General features: G+C 44.2%; 1 protein-coding gene across 1 annotated transcript in view; it reads right to left on the bottom strand.

The window, feature by feature from the left end:
• nim1ka (NIM1 serine/threonine protein kinase a) overlaps positions 1-10,324 on the bottom strand; it is an 11,906-nt gene extending 1,582 nt beyond the window's left edge. The window contains exons 1-7 of the mRNA XM_068709344.1: positions 10,245-10,324; positions 3,405-3,943; positions 2,746-3,108; positions 2,438-2,550; positions 948-1,069; positions 675-821; positions 1-52 (exon numbers count right to left, since the gene is read on the bottom strand). The exon at positions 1-52 is cut by the window's left edge and continues 1,582 nt beyond it. Of these exons, the coding sequence (XP_068565445.1) occupies positions 1-52; positions 675-821; positions 948-1,069; positions 2,438-2,550; positions 2,746-3,047 (736 nt within the window). The 5' untranslated portion in view covers positions 3,048-3,108; positions 3,405-3,943; positions 10,245-10,324. The remainder of the gene's footprint in view (positions 53-674; positions 822-947; positions 1,070-2,437; positions 2,551-2,745; positions 3,109-3,404; positions 3,944-10,244) is intronic.
• Between the last annotated feature and the right edge of the window lie 1,116 nt (positions 10,325-11,440).

Raw genomic sequence — 11,440 nt, 5'->3', positions numbered from 1 at the left:
TGTAGAAGACATTTTCGGCCTTCAGGTCCCGGTGGATGATGTTGTTTTCATGCTGTGGGAGAATCGAGGGGAAGCGCAAACGCATTTAGAATGGACTCAGAGAAGAAGCAGACGTCTCGTGTTCAGCAGTTCAACTTTTTAACATGAACAATATTTGCATTTTCATAGATTCTGGATTTGGGGAGATGTTACTTTATGCATTCTTAACGTGGAAAAACAAATTTATTTTTGTGGAAAAAGCAAATCAGTAAGTCATTAATACAAGGAGAATAATTGTGTGCGTCTTAAAACATGTTTGGGGGATCTTAAAAAAGCAGATGTAAGCATAAACATTTAATGACTATGTACAATATATATATCCAAAAAGTATATATTTATATATGAACATAAACCTATACAACAACAGTGTATAGTGCAGTAGGACTGATTCATTGTTAAAGGATTAGAGACTCAACATTAATAGACTGAATCCCCACCAGACAGAAATCAATGAGACATTTTTGCCACTGAAATTCTACTGATTCAGCAAAGATGCTACATGGACAAATCAATGAACATTATTTTCCTAATCTTTTACGATCATACTCTCCCTCATGTATATAAATATTCTTCCGGATGTTGTTTTGATCTACTATCATTGAGTATCACCTCAATGCAGACTCATATGGACTGACCATGTGTTTCACAGCAGAGAGGATCTGAGCGAAGACGATCTTGCTGTTGGTGTCGGAAAGCTTCCCCTCCGTAGAGATCTTGGTGTAGAGCTCCCCTCCCCCCGCGTACTCCAGCACCAAGTGTAACCGCGACAACGTCTCCACCACCTAAAAAAAAAAAAATGAACGACCAGAAAGTCAGAGCGCAGAGTTACCGAGAAGTATATCAGACTACATCAGATCAGATAACAGCTGACATATGACTCATTGTGAGAGTGTGTGAGCGAGTCGAACCTCATAGAGGCGGATGATGTTGGGGTGGTGCAGTTTCTCCATGCTAGAGATCTCTCTGGACAGCAGCCTCTGGGTCTTCTGATCCAGCTTGGTTTTGTCTAGGATCTTGATGGCCACTTTGTCTGGTGATGCCAAGGGACAAGATTACGGTCAACGGTCGCTGAAAAATGACTCATTTCTACAGAGGAGTCAGTAATACAGATTTCAAAGGATGCAGGGAAATACTTGATAGGGGAAAAAATAAATCAACATTGTTTTTTTTTGTTTTTAACGTGTGTTTCTCATTAAAATATTCCTATTTTCTTTCTGAGAAATGATGCATTACACGTGATACATACATGTAGGTAGAGGATAGGAAATGTGAGCCTTGTTCGACTCGGCAAACGAAGAATTGCCGCAGAAGTGGCCGAGCCCGACGCTCTCCTCTAGATAATGTGATGGAGGATTAGCTGCCCTCAGAAACCAATTGTCTTGATTATGTTCTTTCGGGGGGGGGGGGGGGGGGGGGGGGGGGGGTTAGGGTCAGGTCAGGGTTAACATTAAATATGACAGGAACACATCATGCCGAGTTTGCAACAATTTTACATCCAATAAAGACCTGAATACTTTAATTGTATCAAATTCATACAACTGATATCTTTACTGTATTCTGTTGACTGATTCACAAAGGGAAGTCAAATAGACCTCAGGTAACTGAATACAGAAAAGTTCTTAAGAGGCAAAATGGTGTTGAGATATCTAATTGTGCGTCAGTATGCATTATTCAGGCTGGTATTAGGCTCCCTTTCAGCTGTGACATAGCTTTCAATGGGAGCATTCAAAATGCATCGCAGCTCATATTGGTTTAGGAGGACTAAGCGATACCACTTACACACACACACACACACACACACACACACACACACACACACACACACACACACACACACACACACACACACACACATAGCACGGCACAGACAGGCAGACAAAAGTACATACAACCCGGAAGATATTGAGCGTGCGCGCACACACACACACACACACACACACACACACACACTCCTCCCTCTCTTTAGCCTTTGATGAGGCATGCAGCAATTTTAGCCGTCGCTAAGGAAACTGGAGATCTCTAATCAATCCATCTGTTCAAGGGCAGCAGACAGTCTGTCTCAGCTGAATCAGCCCCCTGGCCAGGCACACATCACTTTGTAAGTGAATTGCTACATAAGGACACACTTGTTAGTGTTGCAGCCCATTGATGGAAACGGCTCACCGGCCAAATCATCACTTAAACCTAATATGATCCAAAAGAGCGAATGGGAGGTTAGCTAAGACTCTTATCATTACAAACGGATGTGTTTGGACCTTTTAGTGATGGCCAATCAGTCTTCCCTCTATAGAATAGCATTATAGTGTGCAGGATTGCCACTCGTTAATAGATGTGTTCCTGTACTTGAGTGCAGGCGTTTCAGCAGTTGCATTTCACTTATGTCTTTGTACTTTCCTACCTTTGGTGAGCGCATGAATTCCGAGCTTGACGTGGGAGAAATTTCCACAGCCAATCTCTCCCCGAATTTTGTAGAAGCCAATCCTTCTGCCCACTGTTATCTCGCGGACCACCCTGTGACCGGATCACACAACAAGCCGTAACACTAATTATTCTGTACGATATACACTACAGCGGCGCCATCGTTGAGGAACATTTCCCCAGCTGGTAAGTCAAAAAAGCAAATTCAAAAAGGACAAATTGTGATTTTAAAATGAACGTACGGCTATAAAATAAAGGCGATTACTGCCTCATCTCTTGACCCCCTACCTTTCATCCTGGCACATATCCAGGTTCAGCCTTTCCAGTGGCGTGAGGCGGCGGATGGTGGCTCCCTCGTCATCTGTGTTGATGTCAGAGCTGTCCTGGCGGCTCCAGCGCGCGTGCCTCTGGCCACCGCCGACCGCGGCCGTGCCTCCGACCGAACCTCCGACAGAGTCTCCGTTTGAGCCTCCCGTCTCCGGCCCGGAAACTGAGACGCTCCCAGCTGCCCCTGGGCCCCTAGCGCCTGCTGTCCTGGCCCCGGCTTCAGCCCCCTCTGGGCTGCTCTCGGACGGGCAGACAGCAGTCATCCTGCAAGGGACTCCCAGGGGGCTCAGCGGGGCTTAGCTCATGGCTGGGATTGGTGGAGGACTGGATGCCCGATTAGGAAAAATATCATTTTTGTAGCTCATTGCTCAGTGATTGATGCTCCTATTATTATGACAGTGGCTGTGAAATCTACCCGTTTACACTAAAAGGCATGATAACAAGAAATAAAACCGCTTCTGCTTCTATTTAACTGCATTTATTTTACACAATATACGTTCTATTTTTCTTGTCGAAACATATCAGATTAAAAGTTTAATAGCAAGCAGCAACACAATTAATTGATGCAATTTAAAAGTTGATATGGAGCAAATTCAAATGGATCAAAAACCTTGACTTACCTTCAGATGTGTGAGCCATTTAGAAGGTAAATGATTTCAGTGTCCTCGTCCAAATCTCATAGCTGTTTAGACAACGGAGTCAATAAAACAAATGCTAATGTTTTTTCCTGTATCTCAAAGAAATGGGACAGAGCCTCCAGTCCGAGGACCCGAGCGCACGCTGCATCCGGACTTTCCCTGAATCTGCTGCAGTTGCAAAGTGTCCTCTCCACAATGTAATGTCACTTTGTCCTCTGGAGCTTGATGGACATATGGTCTCGGTGTATTTCAAGAAAGTCCAGTAGTTAAAGCCTTTGTCTTTCCCCGTCAAAGAGAAGGCGCAGAGGCTGGAGGTCTGACCGACCGTCGATTCATATTCACTGTCGTCTCTCCGGCTTGAAGAGGTCTGCGGAGCCTTAATGGGCTCTTTCGAGTCTCCGGGGTATAAATAGGCCACAGGTTGAGGAGGAGGGAAGAGGAGCTGGATGGGGGGGTTGGAGGAGAGAGGTTGAACAGATGATAGTGTCAGGGTGCAGCCGTGGTGCGTTTAGTGAGACAACCTGAAGAGAGAAACAAAAAGAAATGTCATTCATGTTCAATGTGGTGCTCATGCAGCCCTTCCTTTTCTTTTATTTATTGTCTAATTATTGTGCTTTAATCTGTTTTAAGGCAATAGATCTTTTTTTCCTGGGGCCGAACATCTGTGCAGAACTTTTGGAAACATGTTTTTTCCACCCATCACGTTAAAGAGTTTGCGTGCACATGTCAACACAAGTGCAGCATCTGCTTGAGTGTCCGTCTTTTGTAATCCGTACTTAATTTAGCGCTCGAGTCTCGCTCCAAGGGAGCTGCCGGCTTACGTTGCCGTGGGAGCCAAAAGAAACAAATCAGAGATCACTCTCTGCCACCAAGAAGACACTCGCGACCTAACTCATTCCATTTCGAATGGGGAGCGTGAGTGACGACTGTCACTCCCATGTGTGTGTGTGTGTGTGTGTGTGTGTGTGTGTGTGTGTGTGTGTGTGTGTGTGTGTGTGTGTGTGTGTGTGTGTGTGTGTGTGTGCGGTACAGTACGTATTAGTTTGTAATTAGGTGGTGATTGCTTGTGCTCAGAAAACAACGCTCTAACAACGTCCCGTGGGAGGGAGCAGAGAGGCCGACTGAGGGGAAGGGGAAACTCGATTGTGCAGACATATGTTTTCTGTCATGACGGCTCAAATCAGCCAAACAGAATAAGCTAAATCATTGTCTTTTGGTGTTAAACAGAATAATGAATACTTCCAGCCAGCTTAAGTCAATTGTTCAACATTCAACCTGTCACACATCCACACAATAGCAAAGACGACAGAGCAGTGGTGCATTTGTGAAGTTCACAAATCCTCATTTACTGAGGTGATCAAGTTAAACGTCAATACTAACTATGAACTACAAAAAATATTGATATCAGTTATAGTTCAAATATTTTTCCTTTCACTGAAACACAAAAAATGTGGAGCAAAGTTCTGCAAAACTGTATTGAAACAATCTGCGGGGTGTCCAGTTTTACGGTTTCTATCTTAAATAGAAGTGACATAACACGGTGTGTATGAGGCAGCAGCAGAAAGGGTCGACTTAGCGTAACATGGTGCTTTTGGGAAGGTGTTCTCTCATGCATCTCTGCAGCAAGATAAATGAATCTATATTAAAGCCTCGCTAGGAAATCAAAGCGATCGTCTTTTGTGAGGCCCCCCGGCAGTCTGCCAGCCTTCAAACACCTTCCTGCCACGGCGCCATGAATATCTAAGCATTGATCTCAGGCGACCTAAAAGGACTCGCTAAGAGACGGGAGGCGTCCACTTTGCGGCACAAAAGCGACACGAGCTCCTGAATGCCGTACCAGCCTTTCACATATGTAAATAAAAAGACTAAAAGGACGAGCATGCATGAGATAAACAAATCAATAAGGAGCAATAAAAACCTTTGGGACCTCATCATCATCATCATCAGGAAACTGAATTGTACAATCTTAAATGTTTATTTTTGATATACTGTTTCACATCCGTCCCCGTTCTCCAACTCTAGAGTCGCTTCTCCCAACTAACAACTTTTCTGCTGCTCAAAGGTCAGACCAATTGTCTGCACAGCTGCTGGCTCAGACGCCGACCCAGGTGCTGGCACCGAGCTCACTTATCTGTAACATCTCGTTCAAACAAAGATAAAAAACGCATCTCTAATCTCCTCCTTACGCCTTTTTTTTTTTTCACCCCCCTGCCACAATAATGCCATAATGGTTTCGCTATTTGCACCAGCTGTGGCTCATTTCAGAGAGCAGGTTTAACAAACTTTGAGCCGCACCCTGAACTCTTGAGTTGATGAACCCTGATATGTTTTCAGCTCCAGAACAGCTGATCCGATCCGTCGGTTCAAATAACCCTGAGTATGGCCCAATCCCGATGCCCCCCCCCCCCCCCCCCCGAATCTAAACCCTGAACCCTCAGGGACTTACTGACGTCACATGGTGAGTGGCTGAGTGTGAGAGACTGCGAGGGCTTGAAAGGAGCGTAAATACGAATGGGACAGCGCTTTATCACATATCACGTTACCATGACAACGTCAAAAAATATGATTTAATTTTATACTCCCTAATTTGAACGCCTTCCAGGCTCTTTCCTTACAAGATGAGAGGTAAATGTCAAATGATATATTTACTAGTTTTTGTCAAAACAGCTTCAATGTCAAAATGAAATATTTGATGAATAAATAAATAAATATTCCATCTTAATGTTTCTGTGTAAGTGTAATATGACAGGCTGAACACCCATGTGGCATCCTCTTTGTTTACCTTTTTTTTTGTTTTTTCACGTGTCCATGCTTCCACTGGTAACCCCGTGTTTAACGTCACATTGCTATGAATTGTGGGTAATTCCCTCGGGCAAAGTCTGCCGAAATGTATGTGAGTGTGGATATTGGGATTGGGCCCACAATTCACAATGGCAACAGGGAAATACAGGCAGAGCTTCCATGTTAATCCATTGTAGAGATATTAATATATATATATATATATATATATATATATATATATATATATATATATATATATATATGCCCACTATGCACATTTATCTTTAAATAAACAAGTCAGAGTGGGGAAAGGTGTTAATAAATTAATACAAATAAGTTTTATTCTGTATTGTCCATTAATTCATCATTTGACTGACATCTCCTCAATGGGTAAAGTGGTGGAATTGGCATTTTAAATATATATTGTTTAATCTGAAAGGAGCCAAAAATCTGATCCAGAAATAATGCGTTTTGGGGATTTGCAATTGTAAAGCCATCGAGGTTAAACACATTTGGATCTTGGGCTCAATAGCATTCAGTGGCTTCACTTTAACAAATGTATTGACACAGTCACTGGAATGCCATTAAAAACAAGTGCAGACTATACACAGCCCATTTAAAAAACACACTTTCAAACTACATTTTCCTCTCCAGCTGCTCTAAAACTCAACCCGAAGCTTCACCTGGTGACAAAGCCCACAGCCAACACCAGCACACGGCTGGAACCAACCCACTAATCAGATCGACAGCAGACAGCTCTATGGACTGAACACTGGGCCCAGGTGTTGCCACTTGGCCCTAACGACCCCCTGCCACCGGGCAAACACGCTGAACAGATTGACATGGAAGAGCAGAGGCTGCCATGTGTTCTCTTTGCCAAGTCTGATACTTTCTAATCTTCAGAAACAAAATGACTAAAATGTCTTGCAGAGAGCGTGACACACACACTCTGCCCTGTAGAGTATATTCACTAACTGGATCTACTGAATTACTTTAGGGACAATAGCAGTTAGCTACCCAGATCGCTTTGTGCTTTGCTTCCGCTGGATAACACAACTACCTGGTTGCTTGGTGATGTGTGACACTGGCCGAGTGTGTTTGTTTGTTGTCGTGCTGAGGCTCAGGCACACAGTGTCTACGCAGCTATACAGTGCTGCATTGAGCCTCAGAGTGCCCGTGTTAATTAAATGCATGAGCAGACCGATGGATTTATACGCCGCAGACAGACGGAGCAAGAATCTGAAAAAAAACAAAAACCTCACAAATACGGCGCCTTGCTCACACCTGATCGTCACTAAAAGCTGATATTGACTGTTGAAGCACCTTGATTCATTTTGAATTATATTGTATGTTAACAAAAACTACCCAAGATTAAAATCATTTAACAAATATTTTGGCTCCTAGTCAAACCACGTAAGCAAACTCAATTGCTTTTTTAAAGCTACGAATTTCTTCCAAGGGTTACAAGCAAGTCTATTGAAAAAAAAAAAATGGCCTCTATCGTCATGACGTTTGGCTCCAGATTGCAGAGACAAACAGCCAAAATATGTTTCCTCCGCAGGGTAGCAGAGCTCACCCTTAGAGATTCCTTTGGCTGTTCTTTTCGGGACACGTCCAACTGCTAGGAAACCCCAGGGGATACCCCAAGACGGGCTGAAGAGATTATTTATCTCATCTGACTCTGGGAACACCCCGAGGTCCCAGAGGAGTAAGCTGTGAAACGTTGCTGGGGGACAGGGACCTTGTCCCTTCGCCTGCTTCAGCAACCTGGCTCCGCATAAGCAGCAGAGAATGGATGAATGTATCCCAGTCCTCCCAACTTTGCTGCTTCAAGCTCGAATTCAAAATACAAAAATACATAAACAGCCAGCCCTTCACGGGCAAAACACTACCAAGCACGGGTCCCTACTCACCAGACAGTCAATCGCTTGTCTGAGGATCTCTAAAGAGAAGGCGGAGGGTTTGCCTGGCGCTCTTTGCTGCTGACCACACTCCAACAACGAAAAAAAAAAACAACAAAAAAACACGAGAGCCCATCCCCACCAGCTGTGGATCAAGAATTAGACACACATCACAATCTGTGAAACATCTGTTTGGTCTCTGAGAAGCCCCTCACTTTGCCTCCCCGGTCACTTCACGTCCCGGCCGTCATCCCGCCATGTGCTTGTGTCACATTCTCTTTTTCAACTGCCTCCATGCATTCAAGCACAAAAGGTGACGCGCACGCACACACACGCACACACACACACACACACACACACACACACACACACACACACACACACACACACACACACACACACACACACACACACACGCACCCTTTGCTGGAGCACACAGGCGGCGAGCTCTCTCTCCACACAAAGCTCCCCAGTGTGTCAATTGAGACGCACGGCTGACGAGAATAAAGAGCTCAACAGTGAAAGAGCTGCGACAATGAAGACTATACGGGCCCTAGGAACAGAGAGGAAGGCCTCTCTGGAATCTATGGGGCAAATATTTCACATTTCTAAAAAGAAAAAGAGTCTGAATCCCCCCCCCCCCCCCTCGATGGACCAGTCCAAACCAAAGCTGCACGGGTCTCTATGGATGCATCCAAACTACTACTTTACCCGGCTATGCAAATGTTCAACTGGAATGAATAAACAGGACACTATGCAAATCTTCACCATTGTTTTTACATGTTTGACATTTATCTTTTTTCATGTAGCATGACTTATCACTATGTAGTTGTAAAAAAATTTAAAAAAATAAAAATGTACTGCACACACTGTTATTCCCTAAACGGGACAATACAGAAGCTGAACTGCAGCTCCCAGTACAGAGAGAGAGAGAGAGAGAGAGAGAGAGAGAGAGAGAGAGAGAGAACAGAGAGACAGAGAGAGAGAGACACAGAGAGACAGAGAGAGAGAGAGACAGAGGTGTCTCTGAGGCCTTAACAGAGTAACCATGACGGTGTGTGCAGACACTTTAAATCCTGCATCTACCGATTCAAATCCAAATCTATTCGGTCAATTACTTCCTAGCGCTTTAAAGAACCGTCTGAGTGTGCATTTTTATTCACCGGCCAGCGCTTCAAAGCGGTTTGCATCAAAGAAAGAACACATGAAGCGCAGTGTTTCATGTGCTCTGACTGATTGGCCATCAAAAGACTTCAAATCAAGAACAAATTGCATTCTGGCGGAAGTAAAACAGAGCCTCCAAAAAGTGCTATTTTTGCTTCAAAGATATGGAAATTACTGCGTATCGAGTTTGTAATCCAGGTCTACGCTGATAAGACAATGAGTGGAAAACACTACCAATGTTCGTCAATACATTAAAGAGTACCTGCCTGATTTGGAAGAAGGCCAAAAGACACATGGATTATAGTTAAAGACAACATGGAGCGTTCCATAATTGTGACGTCCAAATATAGCTGCTGAGTCATACACATCTCTCCTCTCTCTTTGCAGATAGCAAACAGACACTTTAACATGCAAATAGAGTGTGTGTGTGTGTGTGTGTGTGTGTGTGTGTGTGTGTGTGATATAAACAGTTCCAGGATGCCTCCTCCCCTTTCATTAGAAGCCACAGGCGAGTATTGGAATAATTAAAAAAAATGACTGTTTTCATCTTGTAAATGTAATCTGTTTGTGTAAATCATTGCTGAGTTTGCGCTGATAAAATCCACTGCCCTCCACAATGACAAGCACATAACCCCACGAAGTTTAAGTTAAATACAATGTAAAAAAATGGACCACGAGATTATGAAATAACTATTTATCGGTCCACGGTCATTTTAAAGGTACTACTGAGGCGCCATATATTTAGTGTCTGTGATGTGTTAGAATTTAAATGTTTTTTTCTTTTCTTTTTCTTTTTTTTTTGCGAAAAACATTGCAAACACAAACCCCGCAGTGCATTCATTAAGTGATGTGTCTGTCGGTGTTCAGTGACAGTCAACAGTTAACACCTCCTCGCGGCAGCAGGCCATTCGGCGCAGCTCTCTCCATAATCCTGTCAGCACGTTAAAAGGACGTTACATTTGGGAAACTGTCTTACTTGTGCGGATATCTTCGCGAGCCCCGTGGCGATCAGCTTCACCGACCCGGCCGTGACATCACCTCCGTCCGGCAGCCCGGTGACACTGAGCTCCCCGGTTTCCGCAGCAGCTGCTCCCCCGGTTGAGTCTGTTGTGAAGGAAATCCGCTTGTCTGGCAGATGATCCGACCAATGGGCGGCGGGCCCGGTAGTCGACCGCGCATCTCTTATCCAATCAGAAGCGAGAGTTACAGCTCGAGCCGCGGGACCGCCCTTGGTGGTTCAGTACCACGGGAGCTGTCCAGAGCAGGAGGCGGCGTAACCTAAACCTGTGTGTGTGTGTGTGTGTGTGTGTGTGTGTGTGTGTGTGTGTGTGTGTGTGTGTGTGTGTGTGTGTGTGTGTGTGTGTCACGCACCGTGGTTCACCTGCCAGGCTATTAGCACAGCAGAGGTTCAAGGTGGGGTCAGGGGACCAGCGGGAGGTCGTAACAAGAGGTATCTCGAGCTCACCAATGGTGTGTGTGTGTGTGTGTGTGTGTGTGTGTGTGTGTGTGTGTGACCGTTTTATTTGATATAAAAACGGATGTACCTGCGCCGAAACCTCATCAAATTGTCCCCGACCTGGATATTGTTGCAAACAAAGTGGTTCGCTTAACGTTCCGTTTGAAATACAACGTCCAGCAAATGTTCGTGAAACCTTCTGTTTGAAGAACTCGGCCCACTAACGTTTTCAGACCAATGAACGCCAACGGAACCTTTTTTTTTTTTTTTTTTTTTTTTTTTTTAGCAGAAAGGAATGGTCCTCAAGCGACCGTTCGCTGCAGGGGTTCAAAGTGTCTTAATATTGGAATTATCACGTGTCCAAATTGCCAAAAATTCAAGAGAGAAAAAAAAAAACACTCCATCCCAAGCAATGACATCATCACGTGACGTAGATGCCAGACGCGGTTCTCGAGATATTGCAGTTATGACTATTTGTCCAGTAGGAAGGACTATAATGTAGAGAATTGCAGTTTGGCTGCTTTAGTGTGTACTTATTCACCTGTTGTGTTTTTTGAGTATTTGAAATGATTCTAACATTTGAATCCCTGGGATTCGTCATTAATCAGTACATCTGAAAAAGCCTCTTGGATGAGTAGCAAAACATCTTCAACTTTACAACCAACTTCAGGGCAAAAAAAAGATCTTTACCCAACTTTTTAAACAAAAAAAATCTT

The sequence above is a fragment of the Cebidichthys violaceus genome, unplaced genomic scaffold (genome assembly GCF_023349555.1).
Source record: "Cebidichthys violaceus isolate CVI_PGR_0920_01 unplaced genomic scaffold, fCebVio1.0.p SCAF_143, whole genome shotgun sequence".
Classification (NCBI taxonomy): domain Eukaryota; kingdom Metazoa; phylum Chordata; class Actinopteri; order Perciformes; family Stichaeidae; genus Cebidichthys; species Cebidichthys violaceus.
This window is presented reverse-complemented; position numbering and strand designations above follow the sequence as displayed.